General features: G+C 41.4%; 1 protein-coding gene across 1 annotated transcript in view; it reads left to right on the top strand.

Moving 5' to 3' along the window:
* The window catches only part of LOC148354338 (uncharacterized), a 121,631-nt gene that overhangs the window by 27,194 nt on the left and 73,384 nt on the right, over window positions 1-21,053 (top strand). The window contains exon 3 of the mRNA XM_088350878.1: window positions 1,562-1,661. Coding sequence (XP_088207004.1) covers window positions 1,562-1,661 — 100 coding nt within the window. The remainder of the gene's footprint in view (window positions 1-1,561; window positions 1,662-21,053) is intronic.

Below are 21,053 nucleotides of genomic sequence, written 5' to 3'. Positions count from 1 at the left end.
ACCCACTTTTGTGTTTAGATTTTCCTTCCTTCCTTCTTTCCTTCCTTCCTTCCTTCCTTCCTTCCTTCCTTCCTTCCTTCCTTCCTTCCTTCCTTCCTTCCCTCCTTCCTTCCTTCCTTCCTTCCTTCCTTCCTTCCTTCCTTCCTTCCTTCCTTCCTTCCTTCCTTCCTTTCTTTCTCACTTTACATCCTTCCTTCCTTCGTTCCTTTCTTACTTTGTGTCCGTCCCTCCTTCCTTTCTCACTTTCTGTCCCTCCTTTCTCACTTTCTGTCCCCCCTTCCTTCTTTCCCTCCCTCCTTCCCTCTTTTCTTCCTTCCTTCCTTCCTTCCTTCCTTCCTTCCCTCCTTCCTTCCTTCCTTCCTTCCTTCCTTCCTTCCTTCCTCACTGTCTGTCCTTCCTTCTTTCCTTCCTTCCTTCCTTTCTCACTTTACATCCTTCCTTCCTTTCTTACTTTGTGTCCGTCCCTCCTTCCTTTCTCACTTTCTGTCCCTCCTTTCTCACTTTTTGTCCCTCCTTCCTTCTTTCCCTCCCTCCTTCCCTCTTTTCTTCCTTCCTTCCTTCCTTCCATCCTTCCTTCCTTCCTTCCTTCCTTCCTTCCTTCCTTCCTTCCTTCCTTCCTTCCTTCCTTCTTTCCTTCCTCACTGTCTGTCCTTCCTTCTGTCCTTCCTTCCTCCCTATTCGTTCCTTCTTTCCGTCCTTCCTTCCCTCTCTCCTTCCTTCCTTCCTTACTTCCTACATTTTCTTACTTCTCTTTCTTCTTCCTGCCTCCCCACCTTTCCCTTCTATCAACACTTTTTTAAAGTTTAGAATATAACCAACAAGTTTAGAATTTCAGACAGACAGACAGACAGACAGACAGATAGATAGATATATCGATAGATAGATAGATAGATAGATAGATAGATAGATGGATGGATGGATGGATGGATGGATGGATGGATGGATGGATGGATGGATAGATAGATAGATAGATAGATAGATAGATAGATAGATAGATAGATAGATAGATAGATAGATAGATAGATAGATAGATAGATAGATAGATAGATAGATAGATAGATAGATAGATAGATAGATAGATAGATAGATAGATAGATAGATAATTAGGAATAGATAAGTCTGAAGAGTTGGGTTTTGAGTCTGGATTTGAAGGTGGACATGGTGGCAGAATTCCAGAGGTCAGGAGGCAATGAGTTCCAGAACTGGGGGGTCGAGCGGCTGAAAGAAACACTGCACCGGACCATGAAGGTCTTTTTAAAAACAACATTGAATAGGTCAGGATCCAAGCCTATAGCTTAATTTATTATTCGGCTTGACATTATAAATTATAAATGATAAAATTGGATAAAGACAGCAGTCTTCTTCCACTTATATGTTTTGAAATCTCAACATGTGCGCACAAAGGCAAGAGTTCTGCAGGGTTACGCGAAGAGCAGGAGGTGGCCGTCACGACACATTAGCGCTAATTGCTCTTGTCAATCGTATGCAAGGGTTCCAACATGGTGCTAAGTGCCTGCGGGTCAGCCCGTCATCTCCATTTGGTGTTGCATTCGGGTTCCAGGTTTTGCATGGGAGTTCGGGGTTGCTGGAGGTGTGCTGGTCTTTCAATTACGAGCCTACCAGATGGTCTTGGCCTTTTACGGCTTCTTTTTGCTTCCTGGGTCTGCCTGCAGAAATATTAGCAAACTTAGGAGTCTTACAGATTTTATAATGACTAACAGAACTCTTTGATAATTAACAATCTGTGGATATTTTCAAAATAAGGTTCTGAACATAAAATAAAATAAAAAAACAGAAAAAAATCCTATTCCCAGGACGAAAAGAAACAATCAAGTAAGGAGTAGAGGAAGGAAAGATGAAAGCGAAAGGAAGGAAGGAAAGACAGGAAGAAAGGAAGGAAAGAAGGACAATAAAGTGAGGAAAGTTAGGAAGTAGATGAAGGAAGGAAGGTAGGAAAGACAGGAAGTGAGGAACGAATGGGAAAATAATGGGAGGGAAATGTAGGAAGGAAGGAAGGAAGGAAGGAAGGAAGGAAGGACTGAAAGTGAGGAGGGAAGGAGGGAGGGAAGGAAGGAAGGAATGAAAGTGAGGAGGGAAGGAAGGAAGAAAGAAAGGAAGAAAGAAAAAAAGAAAGAAAGGAAGAAAGCAAGACAGGAAGGAAGGAAGGAAGGTAGGAAGTAAGGAAGAAAGAAGGGAAGCAGGGAGGGAGGGGAGGACGGAATGAAAGAAGGAAGGAAGGAAGGAAAGAAGGGGGGAACGAAGGAAGGAAGAAAGGAAGGAAGGCAGGAAGGAAGGAAGGCAGGAAGGAAGGAAGGAAGGAAAGACAGGAAGAAAAGAAGGAAAGAAGGACCATAAAGTGAGGAAAGTTAGGAAGTAGATGAAGGAAGGAAGGTAGGAAAGACAGAAAGTGAGGAAGGAATGGGAAAATAATGGGAAGTTAGAAAACGTAGGAAGGAAGGAAGGAGGGAAGGAAGGACTGAAAGTGAGGAGGGACAGAAGGAAGGAAGGAAGAAAGAGGAAGAAAGCAAGACAGGGAGGAAGGAAGGAAGGTAGGAAGGAAGGAAGGAAGGAAGAAGGGAAGGAAGAAGGGAAGGAGGGAGGGAAGGAAGGAGGGAATGAAGGAAGGAAGGAAGGAAGGAAGGAAGGAAAGAAGGAGGGAAGGAAGGAAGTCAGGAAGGCAGGAAAGCAGGAAGGAACGAAAGAAGTAAGGAAGGAAGGAAGGAAGGACGGAAGGTCAGAAAGTGAGAAAGGAAGAAAGAAATGAAAGAAGGAAGGACAGAAAGTGAGGAAGCAAGGAAGGCAGGAAGGAAGGAAGGAATCAAGGAAGGAAGGAAGGAAGGAAGAAGGGAATGAAGGAAGGGAGGAAGGAAGGAAGGAAGGAAGGACGGAAGGAAGGAAGGAAGGAAGGAAGGAAGGAAGGAAGAAAGGAAGGAAGGAAGAAAGGAAGGACAGAAAGTGAGAAAGGAGATAAATGAAGGAAGGTTGGAATGGAGAAAAAGTGTTGGTAGGAGGCAAAGGTGGGGTGGCAGGAAGAAGAAAGGAAAGTTATAAAAAGTAGAAATGAAGGAAGAAAGTATTAAAGCAAACAAGCAAGCAAGCAAGCAAGCAAGCAAGAAGGAAAGAAAGAAAGAAAGAAAGAAAGAAAGAAAGAAAGAAAGAAAGAGAAAGGAAATAATCAAGGAAGGAGCAGAGGAGGGAAAGATGGTATAAGAAAAGGAAAAAAGGATGGAAGGAAAGAAAAGATAAATAAATGAACACAAACACTGGCTCGCTAAACTATAGATTAAGAGCTTGGTATGTTATCATTATTGTTATTCTTGTTCTAATTTATTATATTAGACATCGCAAAGAGACTATCAAGACTTTCAAACAAGTCATCCCAAACTGGACACAAACTGGAACCAACAAAACACACCACCGAACAAGCTCGACAGATCTTTTGACTCTTTCGGTGCGGCCAATGGCTGGAGGCGTTGCCCACCTGGCCCCTGCCACTCATCACCAGTGGCACACTGTGTTCACATGAATGCCGTTCTTTCCATTCCGGGCATTGCCCGATGACTGAGAGGGCAGAAGCGCGGTGCCTTGATGGAGACGGGATCCTACGTCCCGCATAGAACGAAGAACCAGTTCCAGTGACAGACCGTCAAAAGGGGTAACACCATCTCCGAGTATAAATGTTGCGTGGGCACAATACCAAACATTCCATATCCATACCTGCCGCGCTCCAGGGCTCCATGCCCTTACAAACTGTCAGATTTCCCCTTAAAAATACAAAATAATCTTACACCATATTTTTTTTTCAAACGTGTTTATTTATGTAGTTAAACATGTCATATTGTACATGTGTTTTGTTATATCATATATATGGGTAATTAACATTTTGTTGTGAGATACTGAGTTGCTCTGTCATGTCCTGCACGGTGGTCATGGCGCCCAGCTGGCCCCGCCCCTTGACACCGGCTGAGACGCATTGGACTGATTGCTCTTGGAGTTCATGCCTGTTTGATCAGAGTAGTTACTAGTTTGTAATTTTGATTGCCTTTGAACCTGTTTTGTTTTGTTTTTGGTCCGTTTGAGTGTTGGACAACTTTTCTTTCCTAATTAAAGTGAAAGATCGTCTATGCATATGAGTTTCGACTTCCTGCTTCCCGGTCCGCTTCCTGACATGCTCGACATGAATGAGGTTTATTATAAAAAAAAGTTCAAAAATGAAGTAGCTTGGACGTTCACTGTAGAAGGAAAAATACATGCAAATACAATTAAGTAGAATCATACATTTTCTTATTTAAATTATGAATTCATTTTCTGCATTCAATTATTGTTGGTGATATACTGATTAAAGGGATAACCACAAACCTGTCTTTTTTCATTTTCTCCTTTTATACTTCCTTTTTTTCTTAACTTCTTTATACAAAATAATAATTCGTGATAAAATGCATCAAAGCAAGTGAGCCGTTCGAGAGCCGGCTCTCTTTAATGAGTTGAGCCGAAAAAGCCAGTTCTCTAAAATTGTATTGTATTGTCCATCAAACCATCCATTATCTGCATCGCTTATCCTCAGTAGGGTCGCGGGGGTGCTGGAGCCCATCCCAACTTTCTTCGGGCAGTGGGCAGGGGACACCCTGAACTGGTTGCCAGCCAATCGCAGGGCACACAGGGACAGACAACTCACTCGCTCAGTCACACCTAGGGACAATTTAGACCGTCCAATCCACCTGAAATGCATGTCTTTGGAATGTGGGAGGAAACCGGAGTGCCCGGAGGAAACCCACGCAAGCACGGGGAGAACATACAAACTCCACACAGGAAGTCCGGTAACTGGATTTGAACCCACACAGGAGGTTCCCAAGACCTTAGAACTGGACGCAACTTTTTTGACACAAAAATTGTCATTTTTACCCGATTAAATTTTTTTTAAAACAAAGATTTACCGCACTCCAAACTTTTCGTCAGGCAGATCCGCCATTGTTGTTTTGGTCTCGCGGGTCTGCAAACCCATCTTGGCAAACGAGATCTCGTTGTTTCGAGATTACGTCATTGTTGTGGTGGTTGTCGTGGAGGGAAGGTGAAGGCTAAGTATGCCTCCGAAAAAAAAGTTAGTATTAGGTGAAAATCAACACAAAATTGGTAATTTCTTCATTGTCAGTAATAAGTCGAAACGTAATACAGAAAGTGATAACAACAGCAATAATTCCGGAACGAAAAAAACGGCGGAGAAATTCTTCGGAAGATCGCGAAGGCAAGGAAAACACGTGTGTTGAAGCCAACGATTAGACGAAAGAAAACAAACAAAAGAATACTCCTAGCAAGGACTTTTCTGCCAAAATGGACTCAATTATATTCCTGGTGACGCTATGAGGAGGATGATAATGGATTGGACCTTGAGAAAGCATTACAACTGTGGTGGGACAGCAAACCACAAATAATATATGAACTGAAAAATTTGAAGTGATAACTGCTTTGTATTACCAACAAACTGTGATGATTAAAACTAAATGAATATATAGATTTATAGAATATATTTGTCGCCGATTCACAATGTCAACCTCGATAACACTAAATTTTGGGGACCCATAGATATCTTTTGGGACCCATAGATTTTCACAGGTTGGGACCCATCACTTTTCACAGGTAAAATGAACACTGCCGAGATAGAGGCTACCGCGGCGAACTGGCATCTGTAGTGTGATAGATAGATAGATAGATAGATAGATAGATAGATAGATAGATAGATAGATAGATAGATAGATAGATAGATAGATAGATAGATAGATAGATAGATAGATAGATAGATAGATAGATAGATAGATAGATAGATAGATAGATAGATAGATAGATAGATAGATAGATAGATAGATAGATAGATAGATAGATAGATAGATAGATAGATAGATAGATAGATAGATAGATAGATAGATACTTTATTCATCCCCACAGGAAAATTCACATTTAGGATGATGTTGGTTAAAAATTCAGACTAAAGAAAAATATGTTGAATTCATTGTAAACGTTAAAAATCCACTATACGATCTCTTGTTAAAATGTAAAGATGTAAAAATGTATTGTGATATTCTAAAATGTATTTTATGTAAAGTGAAAAGAAAGCTCTTTGATATGCTTTGTTGGCAGTCTTACCAGAGAGAACTGCAATGAGATCACAGATATCAAAGCCAGCAGAAAAGCTAATGTTGTGACTCATCCATTTGCAGAAACTGTAATAATAAGAACCTCATCATCCAGTCCAGCGTGAATTAGGATCTTTGGTGGGACACGTACACCGCGGTTACATCAGCTGTCATTTTTTGGCAACAGTCCTTTTCCCAATCCGGTTTGGATGGAATTCAAATGCCTCAGAGATTCTTTAAGTGTTGAATCCTTACAGATAAATTGTTCCATTGAATGCCTCTCAAGGATTAATGTCTTTCTCCACTAAAACTTAAATATACTTGTGTAAACTAATGCAGATGTACTACTGTATATTATACTTATTACAGTCTTTTGTATTTATGTTTACAGCATGAAGGAATTTGGGTGAGCTTGACATGTTTGCAATCGTCTGAAAAATGAACTTTTCTAAAAGCAGAGAAGAATGTGGGACATTATTTGCCTCAGAGGTGCCACCCAGTCTTGTTATTCAAATGTTTGTCGAGCCGATAAAACAGACACGGGCACGACATATGCTGCTTTGAAAGGATGGGAATGAATCATCACAGTTACATTTGTTGGAGGTGAGTAGGTCCCCACGTTGCATTCTGGGCCGGTGACATAACTGTTTTGATGAAGCTGTTGAGTCGCTTTTTGTTTCTTTATTTAGGTACACTGCGATATTGACAGGTCTGATATACAGTCTATTAGCTTTATTGGGTTGTGATGTGGCTGCAGTTGTGTGGAATGAAGTGCGAGGTATTGCGCAGAGTGAATCAAGGAAGCAAGGTTTTGGGTGCTCTGAGGAGAGTGATCAGCATGGATGTTAAGAGGGCACTGTATGAGAGTGTGATTGTGCCGACTGTGTTGTATGTTGCAGAGACTTGGAGCCTGAACGGAGATTTGAGAAGGAAATTAAATGTTTTTGAGATCAAGTGTTTGAGGAGTACCGTAAATTCCGAACTATAGAGCGCACCTGATTATGAGCCGCACCCACCACTTTTCAGGAGGAAGACCTATTTTGTACATACACAAGCCGCACCTGTATATTAGCTGCACGTGCCCACATTGAAAAAAACGCAATTCAAACACGAAATTAACCAATACCCGATTAGGTCCAAAAAACACAGCCGACCATGAACGGATAATGATACTTATGATTTAATGCAGACCTGCAGAGTCCAGGTGGCCGTTGAAAGTAATCTAAGGAAAAAAGTGTATATTTCCAAAGGTAAGGGTGGGAAAAATATATATCCACTATTGTCGGCCGTGTCCACAAACACGTCTCACCTTCACTCCACTTCCCGTCAGCCCGCGTTTGCCCCGCCCCTTCTTTCTCATTTGCTCGTACAAAACATATCAGTATAAGTTTCAAAAATAAATACATTACAAAAATATACAGTTGCAAATACATATTATACATGGTTACACATATTTACAAAGAAAGACGGTAGACCGAGAGAGTTTTCAAAGCTTTAATAATAATATTATAACTTTCATCCCAAACCGTGCCTGTGAAGGGTAGCAAAACGCTACTAGTAACACGCTCTCAACACAGTAAATAGCTCTGTTTAAAAAACATGCCGTTCTTGAAATAAGCACAGTAAAACGTCGTTACCTTCCTCCTTGTAACCGACGTTATCAAATTTGTCTTCCTTCAATATGGGAAAGAGACTTTGGCATATAGACATCACCCCACGCTCTCTTATTCAAAAACACGCTAGCATTTCGCTCGCAAAGCGGAGTTTCCTTCTATATCGGACTGCTCGATTGCGTGCAACTTGAAAGTTGCGTCATGTGCCTTTATTTTTGCAATTTGCATGATGGGAATTTGTCTACGCTAATTTAATTTCGGTTGGCCATGGGCTAAAAAATTGAGTGTGTGTTTTTTTGCCGCTTTTTCCCTTTTTTAATTTTCTTTGTTTTTTATGTTTTTGCCTTGACATGACATGGGTAGATAGATAGATAGATAGATAGATAGATAGATAGATAGATAGATAGATAGATAGATAGATAGATAGATAGATAGATAGATAGATAGATAGATAGATAGATAGATAGATAGATAGATAGATAGATAGACCTTTGATGATGGATGGATTACGATATTCTCATAACCGAATAAATAAAACTGCGCTGTATATTTGAGGTTTTGAATTTTTCCTTGCCCTCGTGTAGGTTTCAGATCTGGGGATGGTGTAACATTAGTCTATAGTTTGCAATAGTCTTTGGTCTGGTCAGCCCTTTGAGACTCCTTCTTATTAGGGGCGTCACAAATAAACATGACTTTCATCATGCTAAGGTCATTGAGTTTTTCCTTGCCCTCCTGTAAGTTTTAGATCGGGGGAGTGTGTAATATTAGTCTGTAGTTTGCAATAGTCTGTGGTCTGAGCCGCCCTTTGAGACTCTTTGTGATTAAGGGCGTCACAAATAAACATGACTTGACTTGACGTTCCTCATGCTAAGGTTTTTTAGTTTTTTCTTGCCCTCCTGTATGTTTTAGATCAGGGGAGGTTCTAATATTAGTCTGTAGTTTGCAATAGTCTGTGGTCTCTGCAGCTCTTTGAGACTCTTTGTGATTAAGGCCTATGCAAATAAACATGACTTGACTTGCCTTGACATCTTATTTGTGTCGAATATTGATTTAACATAGCGACAATGACATTTCTTATAAACTTATAATATGATTTAATATTATTATCTATTGATACATCAGTCCATCACATACAACAGAAATTGAAAACGGGTCTTCAATTGCCTACACAAGGGGAGATATTGCTTTTATTGAGTTACTGAGATCGAAGGGAGCCACTTCTGATATAATGGAGGTAGCTGCATTCCAGGCCGGAACGCTAGACAATTGCTCAAACGTCACTGGTGTGTAGACCAGGAAAAAATTAAATGAAATTAAAGTTTATTAACACAAAATACACTTTGTAGAATATTTTTTGTCCCAGTTTGGGAAAAAAGGTATACACTTGGAAGAGTTCTTCCAAATATATATATATATATATATATATATATATATATATATATATATATATATATATATATATATATATATATATATATATGTCATATTGGAAATGAAAACACGCATTTTAATGTTAGTTTTTACCAAAATCAGAACAAATGAATAAAAAATTAAATTAAAAAATAGCAACGTGAACATAAAATAAGCAAAATTATAAGCCACAATGAACGGGTATGCTCTTTTATTTTGTATCTTCCTAATTTTAATGACAAAAAAAAGGTCTATGAAAAGGACAATTATTTTTAAAGTAATCAGCATTACCAAAAAAGCTAGATTTATTTTCAAGTATGCTGAGAAAGTAGTAGACTCTCAAAATAAGGAGAAAATGAGTTAATGGATTTTAAACTTGCAAGGAGAACAGGGGAGAGGCCAAACCTCGGATAAGAAATTCCAACCTGTTTTAAAAGCCCTCCCTTGAGCCCTTTCTGTTTATGTCCTAGACAAAGCAGATCAGCCCTAAAGAGTGTGGACAATGAAGACAAGCAAAATGATTGGCCGATAGTGACAATGATGGAGACAGAGCATAATATTCAAGACTAGAAAAAAAATTATAGTCTCAACAGCAAACTGGCACCCTATAAAATCTCCTTTGCTGGTGTTAAATATTAGAAACAGAAAATACTTTTCATTTATATTCAGGGGTGGGTAGGGTTACTTTAACGTGATTACTTTCAATTACTTTTGGATTACTCCAGTACCAAATATGCTAATAAAAGACAAAAGAAACTAAATATGAATAAAATGACTCAATTTTGAGCAGGTTGGGGAGTAACGGAATACATGGAACGGCAAAAATGATGTTGGCAAGCTGTTTGGATTTATTTTCATTTTGTTTCTGTCACATTTTATGTTAGTTTTGCCGGAGATCAAAGCCAGGAGAGAAAGCTTACCACGTGTTGTGAGTCATCATTTTATTCATATTTAGTTTATTTTGTTTTTTATTAGCATATTTGGTATTGGAGTAATCCAAAAGTAATTGAAAGTAATCCAGTTAAAGTAACCCTACCCAACCCTGTTTATAATGTCAAAAACCATCAGATTAGGACTACGCTGATTTTCCTTCACTTTCCTTCAAATGACCACTTTTAAAATAGTGTTCAAAGCTTTAAAAAGTATTTGATTTACGTTGTGAAAACTCCAAAACCTCCATCTTGGGAATCCAGCTTTAAAGCTATTGTAAAAGATGAGTGATGTATCTAACCCATGGTCATCAATCTGATGGGATTTAAATGCCAAGCGGCACCTATTTAAGGAAACAAGCCACTCCAAAATGGCCGACTCACAGTATATTATTTTTATTTGTGGATTCTATACACAATAACTAAGGTCAACAGTCATGGACAAGGGGTTTGAAATAAGGTGTAAATCAGGGGTCACCAACATGGTGTTTGCGGGCACCAGGTAGCTCTCTTAAACCATCTGAGTTGCTTGAGGAACGGTTCTGAAAATATCCCTCTTTTCAAAATTATTATTAAAAATTAGACCAATATATGTGTGCTAAACATTCAGTTCCACTAAACAAGGCAGATAATCAAGTGATTGACAGCCCATTTGAACCCAACTTCTAATGATTCAATCCTGGTAACATAGTAACAATATTGTAATAACATAATAACTTGCTATTTTAGAGACACATCTTAAACAGTGGCCCCTGGCGCTAATCAGTAACACAATATCGTGAAATGATAGGAAGTCAGAGGCCGACGAGATCGTTACCAATTGCCTGAGTAGATACTGGACATATGTGGTCGATACCGGACAAGACGGGACAGACAGGATTGATAATGAAATAGGATATCGAAAATAAACAGGAAAAACTAGACAGGAACAAACCTGGAGAGGATAATAAACAGCACAAAAATAGACGGGAACGAAACTGGAAAGCGATATATAATGAGGACAAAAATAAACGGGAACAATATCGGACAGGGAATACCAACAGGAAACAGGACCGAGTCAAAACCCACGTCTTTCGGGGCAGAGGTTCATTGACGGACTGAAAAAAAAGAATGAGAGCACTGAGCTTAAATAGACGGAAAGCCAATCTGCCAATGAGCCGCAGCTGGAGCCGCACGGGCTGGGCCAATTGGGCGCCATGGCAACCGTGACACAGATAATGTCTTAGTCTTCTGGTTGTATCTAAAAAAATGAGCACTTGTTTATCAACACTATTAGTGTTATAATATTGTCATGATTACCAATGTGAATCACCTGTGCCTGCTCCTTTGGCGTCAACTCCCTCGGACTCTGATTGGCTCCCTGTTCCTATTTAAACCCACTCATTTCTGTCCCCTGTTGTCAGTCCGTCTGCGAACCTCAGTTAACACTAGGCAAGCCTTTTTCGACCCTGACTCCCACCTGTTTTATGCTCCTGTCTGTTCCCCGGCTTCGACCCGTTTTTGATACTAACCACATCTACTCTCACATTTTTGCTCTCCTGTCCCGGCCACTGAACCGTTTAGATGATGTTTTAGTCTTCTGGTTGTATCTAAAAAAATGAGCACTTGTTTATCGACACTATTAGTGTTATAATATAATGCAATACTATTAAATATAACTGATTATATACAACATTTGTCTCCTAACAATCAAAAAGTTTATTGCACAAATGAACAGATTGTCATGAACCAGAATAGGATCAGGACCCAAACGCATGAGGTTTCTCACACAAGCCTTTTATTTTACGGGAAATGGATGTCATGCACGTTAGGCAGCAGTCTGGCGTGAAATGATAGGAAGTCAGAGGCCGACGAGATCGATACCGATTGCCCGAGTAGATACTGGACAAATGTGGTCAATACCGGACAGGACGGACAGGATTGATAATGAAACAGGATATCGAAAATAAACAGGACAAACTAGACGGGAACAAACCTGGAGAGAATAATAAACAGGACAAAAATAGACTGGAACGAAACTGGAAACCGATATCAAACAGGACAAAAGTAAACGGGAACAATACAGGGAATACCAACAGGAAACAGGACCGAGTCAAAACCTACGTCTTGCTGTTGTATCTAAAAAATGAGCACATGTTTATCAACACTATTAATATTATAATATTCTGCAGTGTTGTTCAATAAAATTGACTGTATACAACACATGTCTCCTAACAATCAACAAGTTTATTGCACAGATGAACGGATAATGTCTCAGTCTTCCGGTTGCATCTTAAATACGATTAGCAATGACGGCCTCGTGTATTACAAGAGGAAGAGGCTTCCTGTAATCTTGGCAGCTGACACGGGTCCGGGGGGGTCTCAGGGTCACGGTGTTGGTTATTTAAGGCGTCCCCCAAGTTCACCTTGACATGTGCGCTGACAGGAAGAGAGCACAGCAGATCCCCTTTCTTTACTCATGATAAGTTTACAGTGCAGCTGCCAGTGAGCGGCCATCGTAAAAGGAAAGCCGGTAGTCGGCGAAGGCGAGAAGGAAGCCACCGGACAGTTGGACTGATAAAAGAGGAAGTAGGTCATCGAAGAATTCAAAGTCGTAAAACTGCCGTGGTTGGTTTGGTACTTGACACGAAGCTACTGTTTAAAACAATTGGAGGTCCTTCTTGGTTGATGGGGCCAATTATAACAGACAGAACATCCATCCATCCATTATCTGGAACGCTTATCCTCAGTAGGGTCGCGGGGGTGCTGGAGCCCATCCCAGCTATCTTGGGGCAGTGGGTGGGGACACCCTGACCCGGTTGCTAGCCAGGGACAGACAACATCTAGGGACAATTTGGACCGGCCAATTCACCTAACATGTTTTTGGAATGTGGGAGGGAACCGGAGTGCCCGGAGGAAACCCACGCAAGCACTGGGAGAACATGCAAACTCCAAACAGGAGGTTCGATCTCATGACTTCAGAACTGTGCCGCACACGCGTTAAACACTGCGCCGCCATGCTGCCCCAGACAGAACACTTTGCAGGTAATTGACAAGTAATCTTTACTCTGACACATGAAAACTAATACAATTATATAACATTTAGTGAATACTTTACTCAGCTATAGCTTTGTCACCAACAGTGGCAGGCCGTGCATTTCTCACCTAGCTCTGCAGAAGTGCTATATCTGAATCAATCCAAGCCTCAGTAACTGTTTTGATGGTAAATGGTCTGCACTTATATAGCGCTTTTCAAGTCAATGAAGACCTCCCAAAGCGCTTCACAATGTGCTTCACACTTACCCATTCACACACACACTCACACACCAATAGCGGCCATGCAGCCAGGCAAGGCGCTGACCTGCTTATTGGGGGCATTAGGGATTCAGTGTCTTGCCCAAGGACACTTCGACATATAACACGGAGGAGCCGGGAATCGAACCTGCGATCTCTTGATCCCAAGACAAGCGCTCTACCTCCTGAGCTGATGCCGACAGCTTTGACCTTAAACGATAAATGGTCTGCATTTATATAGTGCTTTTCAAGTCAAAGAAGACCTGCCAAAGCGCTTTACAATGTGCTTCACACTTACCCATTCACACACACACTCACACACCAATGGGGAGTCAGCCATGCAATGCGCCGACCTGCTTATTGGGGGCATTAGGGATTCAGTGTCTTGCCCAAGGACACTTCGACATATAACACGGAGGAGCCGGGAATCGAACCCGCGATCTCTTGATCCCAAGTGGAGCGATTTTCCGAGCTAATGTCGAATCTTAATAATGTGTTCACGTTTTCAAGACTTGAAAATTGGATTTAAGACATTGTAATGCGGGGCAGCACGGCGACGCAGTGGTTAGCGCGTGTGCGGCACAGTTCTAAGGTCTTGGGAACCTCCTGTGTGGAGTTTGTATGTTCTCCCCGTGCTTGCGTGGGTTTCCTCCGGGCACTCCGGTATTCTCCCACATTCCAAAGACATTTCAGGTGGATTGGCCGGTCCAAATTGTCCCTGGGTTTGAATGAGCGGGTGAGTTTTCTGCCCCTGTGTGCCCAGCGACTGGCTGGCAACCAGTTCAGGGTGTCCCCTGCCCACTGTCTGAAGATTGCTGGGCTGGGCTCCAGCACCTCCGCGACCCTACTGAGGATAAGCGGTGAAGCTAATGAGATGAGATGAGACATTTTAATGCCAACCAAGACCTTATTTTAGAATAATGAATTCAATGCCTTTTAAGACTTTTCAAGGATCCGCGAGAACCCTGACAAACAACAGCAACAAAAGTAACATTACAACACATAGTTTATTGAGCTTCCAATTCATGGATTTCTTAGGGACCTACTGCCAAAACAAGGTATGTAACCCGTTTTCAAAGGGTTGCCGGCCTTTGCCTTTGCAAAATAATGCGGTAGGTCAAATACACTCCTTAACAGTAGATGGTGATAATGCCCCGCTTTGTTCTCTTTCTGCTCAGTCAATCAGCTCTGTCCCAATTGTGTTTGAGAGGGACCACATCTAACGTTGTTGTGATTTTGTTGGTTTTATTTCCTTTATCTGCCCCTAATAATAGGTCCCATTTTAAACTACAGTTTATGGTCAAGGTGTTACACCCAAAGAAAAAAAACAAACTAGTTTTGGCTGTACATCACTAAGGAATCCTGTATATGAAGCTTATCAGACGATCTGTGTTCATTATTGAGACTCTTACTGACGAAAAGCCACTTTCAAATTGTCCCTAGGTGTGAATGAGTGAGAGGATGGTTGTCTGTCTCTGTGTGCCCTGCGACTGGCTGGCAACCAGTCCAGGGTGTCCCCTGCCCACTGCTCAAAGATAGCTGGGATGGGCTCCAGCACCCCCATGACCCTAATGAGGATAAGCAGTGCAGAAAATGGATGGATGGAGAAACTAACATAGGGGCGGCACGGTTCTGAGGTGATGGGATCAAATCCAGCTACCAGCCTTCCTGTGAAAAGATTGCATGTTCTCCCCGTGCTTGCGTCGGTTTCATCCGAGCACTCCGGTTTCCTCCCACATTCCAAAATCATGCATGTCGGGTTAATGGCCGGTCGCTAGGTGTGAATTAGCGATTTGTTTGTCCCTGTGTGCCCTGTGACTGTCTGGCAACCACTGTCTGAAGATAACTGGGATGGGCTCCAGCACCCCCGTGACCCAACTGAGGATAAGCGGTGCAAATAATGGATGGATGAATAGAATTATCTTCAACATCTATACAAAGCCAGCAAATAAAGAGATTATCCCCCAAAACCTGAATATAAATGACTACTCTCCGGCTGCGTTGCAACGAGGATGACGTGGGAGAAGGTGAGCCATGTTGGATTAGTGCGAAAAACACACCATCTGGTTTCCTCATAAAAAATGTTGTAGTGAGCATTCCGCCACCTGATCTCTTGCTCCCACTCTCGGAGCTCTCTTAAACACGACACACCATTAAACGTGTTAGTATCTTGTTTGGAGAGTGTTCACAGTCAAGTCGGGAGAGAAAATGTTTTGACAGACCCTCCCGGGCACTGTCTCAAATTTTAATTTTAAGAAATGCAAATCGAATGAGTTGAATGAGAATGGTATGATTTTGTCTTGAAGAAATACTAAAAGTCTTTCTTTGTTTATTAATTTCAATTCTCAAATACTATCATATAATCCGATTGGTTAAAACAACAGCTACAGCTACAGGGCCTGCAGATGTGATTGTGAAGGCCTTCAGGTAGATTTGTGACACTGGCAAAAAGCAATGGCTGAAATGTGAAATATCATATATAACCATCAAGTAATGTATTTTACACACTATAATTTGCATCACATTTTAAGTTGCACTTGCCAGAAATAGTCTTTCATGATATATTTGTCATATACAAGGCGCACTGGACTATAAGGTGCATGGAATTAAAACGACAGTCAGGTTGCTTGAAAATAATATAAACACATTTGGATTAAATGATTTACTTTCATCGGACATAAATTAACATTACGACCTCTGGTTTCGCCACTTAAATTGATTTTAGCAACATATTAACCACAAGAAAGCATTCAAGATCACTCTGTTCCTCAAAGGCAGAACAGTTGAGTGGGGTTACTTTAACTTGATTACTTGATTACTTTCAATTACTTTTGGATTACTCCAATACCAAATATGCTAATAAAAGACAAAAGAAACTAAATATGGATAAAATGACAACATTTTGTGCAGGCTCGGGGAGTAACGGAATACATGGAACGGCAAATATGATGTTGGCAAGCTGTTTGCATTTATTTTCATTTTGCTTCTGTCGCATTTTATGTTAGTTTTGCCGGAGATCAATGAGAACAAAGCCAGGAGAGAAAGCTTACCACGTGTTGCGAGTCATCATTTTATTCATATTTAGTTTATTTCGTCTTTTATTAGCGTATTTGGTATTGGAGTAATCCAAAAGTGATTAAAAGTAATCCAGTTAAAGTAACCCTACCCAACCCTGGTCGCATTTTATGTTAGTTTTGCCGGAGATCAAAGAGATCAAAGCCAGGAAAGAAAGCTTACCACGTGTTGTGAGTCATCATTTTATTCATATTTAGTTTCTTTTGTCTTTTATTAGCGTATTTGGTATTGGAGTAATCCAAAAGTAATTGAAAGTAATCCAGTTAAAGTAACCCTACCCAACCCTGTTTATTAGCATATTTGGTATTGGAGTAATACAAAAGTCATTGAAAGTTATCCAGTTAAAGTAACCCTACCCAACCCTGCTTAAAGTACTCGTCCAAATCATGTGGTTCAGCTGAAGAAAAGTGGAAAAAAGCCACGATAATGAATAAATCAAGGTGGAATTACACGTAACTTAGTCTGTCCGCTGGCATTCCCTGTTGCACACCACTTAGTGTAGTCCAATTATGGACCTTATGGGACGAGAAGTTGCAAATGGAGACCGGCTGCTTTGGCCGCAACCCTGCAAACTCTCAAACTTAATGACAGAACTTTTCTCGGTTTTGTCGGATCGGAACACTCGTACTGCTGCGGGTCACAGCGGTTGACTGTTATTGTGAGGAAAAACACTTTAAGTGAATGGATTTTAATTTTATTCACCATTAAGTTACTTTATCTGGCATTTTTTTCAAAACCTCTTGGAGGTCGTGATTATTTCAAGATGGAACTTCTAATGCTCATGACTTTTCTAATTGTAGACAAAAGGACGATATCCTTTTGGCAGAAAATGCTGCTTATTTTAAGCACTGTTTCCCCAAGTTGAACTGCACTTTTATCTTGTTTTTCTCCCAAGAAACAAGGAAAATAATCCCTAAGAATGTCAGGACCAGAACAGAGACGGGACCCACTTGCGTTGCGTTTCTCACAAGTTTTTATCGGAAGGAAGAGAAACTGAACTGAACTGAACGCGGGAAGCAAGTCGCTCTGGTACTCGGATTGTGCTCTGAACGCGGAAGTGGATTTTCCGTGGCGAGCGATGGCGGTGTCAGGGATGGAAAAAGCGTGTCGGAAGCTGGGACAGGAGAGCAAAAACATGGTCGGGGTCGGAAGCGGGTCATGAGCCAGAAAAGGAGAGAAGACGTCGTCGGGGACGAAAAGAGGTCGGAAGCCGGGACGGGAGAGCAGACGTGGTCAGGATCAAAAAACGGGTCGAAGCCGGGTACAGACGGGAGCAAAAAACGGTACAGGTGGGAGTCAGGGTCGAAAAAGGCTTGCCTAGTGTTCACTGAGGTTCGCAGACGGACTGACAACAGGGGGCAGACAGGAGTGGGTTCAAATACTGATACTAAAATTCTACAACACCTTTTGTTACTTTAAAGTATCAGATAACTTTGATTTTGTCACGGTTGCCATGACGCCCAATTGGCCCCGCCCGTGTGGCGCCAGCTGCGGCTTGTTGACAAATTCCCTTCCCTTCTATTTAAGCTCAGTGCTCTCACTCACCCTTTGTCAGTCCGTCGACGAACCTCTGCGCCCGCAAAACCTGGGTTTTGACTCTGTCCAGTTTCCTGCCTGTATTTCCTGTCCAGTATTGTTCCCGTCTATTTTGTCGTGTTCAATATCAATCTCCAGTTTTGTTCCTGTCTAGTTTGTCCTGTTTAATTTCGATATCCAGTTTTGATATCTATCCTGTCTGTGCCGCTTGGTCAATTGGTTTTGATCCCGTCGGCCTCTGGCTTCCTGTCATTCCACGCCAGACTGCTGCCTTACGTCTTCCGCCTAAAGATTGCCGAATCACTGCCCCATTTCCCATAAAACAAAAGTTCCGGTTCTTGATAAAAGTAAAAACATAGGGATTTCAAAATACTCCTAGAAGTACAAAAACACCCAAAACTCACTCAAGTAAATGTAACGGAGTAAATTTACTCCGTTACTCCCCACCTCGGGCAGCACGGCGGCACAGTGGTTAGCGCGTGTGCGGCACAGTTCTAAGGTCTTGGGAACCTCCTGTGTGGGTTCAAATCCAGCTACCGGACTTCCTATGCGGAGTTTGTATGTTCTCCCCGTGCGTGCGTGGGTTTCCTTCGGGCACTCCGGTTTCCTCCCACATTCCAAAGCATTTCAGGTGAATTGGCCGGTCCAAATTGTCCCTAGGTGTGAATGAGCGAGCGAGTTGTCTGTCCCTGTGTGCCCTGCAATTGGCTGGCAACCAGTTCAGGGTGTCCCCTGCCTACTGCCCGATGATTGCTGGGATGGGCTCCAGCACCCCCGCGACCCTACTGAGGATAAGCGGTGCAGCTAATGAGATGAGACATGAGACTCCCCACCTCTGATCATAACCAATTGTACCATAGACTCAAAACCATCATAGTATCACTCACAAATTCAAGTAGACAAATTGTTATATGACCTTGTCTTACAGGCTGTATAATTTTGATATGTTTATACAATAAAATTCATAATCTGTTAACGATAAATGGATGATGACGAGAGCCTGGAAAAAAAAACTGTTAAATGTTCATACACAAATACGAGATCTATACCGGTTACACGAGCAGATACCGGACAGATGGAGTCGATACCGGACAGGACGGGACAGACAGCATTGATATCAGATATGGTAGACAGAAATCAGACAGGACGAGACAGACGGGATCGATACCAGACACTGGAGATCGATAAACAGGACGAGATAGACCCGAAACTGGAGATTGTAGCAAGGTATCAGACAGGGCGAGTCAAACAGGATTGATACCAGACACTGGAGACTGGAGTCCGATATCCAACATGATGAGATAGATGGGAACAATACCAGACACTGGAGACTGGAGACTGATATCAAACAGGACGAGATAGATGGGAACGATACCCAATACTCGAGATTGTGACAAGGTATCAGACAGGGCGAGACAGACGGGATCAATACCAAACACTGGAGACCGGAGTCAGATATCAAACAGGGCGAGATAGACGGGGTCGATACCAGACATGATACACAAGCAGGATACCGGATAGAGTCAAAACACATGTCTTGCGGGTGCAGAGGTTTGTTGACGGACTGACAAAGGATGAGTGAGAGCACTGAGCTTAAATTGGAGGGATGCCAATCAGTCAATGAGCTGCAAATTTTGTGTTTTATAGATGTGCCTTATGGTACTCCTCCAAATCATTTAATGTGGTTCAGCTGAAGAAGAGTGGGAAAAAAAGCATGATAATGAATAAATCAAGGTGGAATTACAAATACACGATGCAGATATACACTCACAAAAACTGAGACGGGGTTTCTCCGCTCCAGACATCCTGCGGGTATTGAAGCAATTTAACAAAACAACCTATAGAGCAGTCTTATGTTAACAGAACTGGGACGCCTGCCAGAAACAGCACATTTCATCTGCCATTTTTTGGACCGCAGTATCAAATCGAGCATTCTTCTTTTCTTCGTTGTAAAGCCTCGTACGGCTACTTGAGAGCAGTAGTACTGGCAGTTTAATTTGCAGTAGCTCATTTGTTCTTGTCACACCTTCAGGGTTCAAGGGTAATTGAGGCTGTTTAAATTAATGGGTCAAGAAGTACTGTAACTCAACCACAAAATACTTCAACCCATTTTAAAATCCATAGTTGACTTTGTAATACAAATCTATTTATTTCACCTTTATTATCATCAGTGTTCATTTTACCTCTGAAAAGTGATGGGTTCTGGGGACTGGCATGCTCAAAAATCTATGGGTCCCAACAGAGATCCATGGGTCCCCAAAATTTAGTGTTATCGAGGTTAAAATTGAAAATCGGCAACAAATTTATGATATAAATCTATATATTCATTCAGTTTTAATCATCAAATTATTCATTCATTTTCTGCATCAAATTATTGTTGGTAATATACCAATTAAAGGGATAACCACAAACCTGTCGTTTTGTATTTTCTCCTTTTATACTTTTTTTTCTTAACTTCTTTATACAACGTAATTCGTAATATCAATCATCAAAGCAAGAGAGCCGTTTTAGAGCCGGCTCTTTGTAATGAGTTGAGCCAAAAAAGCCGGTTCTCTAAAAAAAGACGGACTTGCTTCACTACAAATCTCGAACTAGTTTGACTTGATTGATTTGCCGTTTGGTGATAGTCGGTGTATACCGGATGGTACCCATGATTGTCAAATTTGCGTTTTTCCGTACAGATTTTCTCGTACGTCGTACATGTCTTAAAATGCATAATAAACATACTTTGTACGGCAAAAACGTACAGGTTGACAGGTACGAATTTTTCCGCCGTTTTTTTGTGCAGGATTTATTGCCGTTGTTATCACTTTCTGCATTATGTTTCGACTTATTACTGACACCGAAGAAATTACCATACTTAGGCATGCTTAACCTTCACTCGACAAGAACCACCATAACAATGACGTAATCTCGAAGTAACGAGATCTCGTTGGCTGAGATCGGCGTGCAGACGAAAACTTGAACCGCGAGACCGAAACAACAATGGCGGATCTGCCTGACGAAAAGTTTGGAGTCCAGTAAATCTTTGTTAAAAAAAGTAATCGGGTAATAATGACAATTTTGTGGCAAAAAGGTTGCATCACGGG

This window comes from Urocampus carinirostris, chromosome 13 (assembly GCF_059441175.1).
Source record: "Urocampus carinirostris isolate Australia breed hairy pipefish chromosome 13, RoL_Ucar_1.0, whole genome shotgun sequence".
Taxonomy (NCBI): Eukaryota; Metazoa; Chordata; class Actinopteri; order Syngnathiformes; family Syngnathidae; genus Urocampus; species Urocampus carinirostris.
The sequence above is the reverse complement of the archived record's forward strand: the minus strand, read 5'-3'. Positions and strand labels throughout refer to the sequence as shown.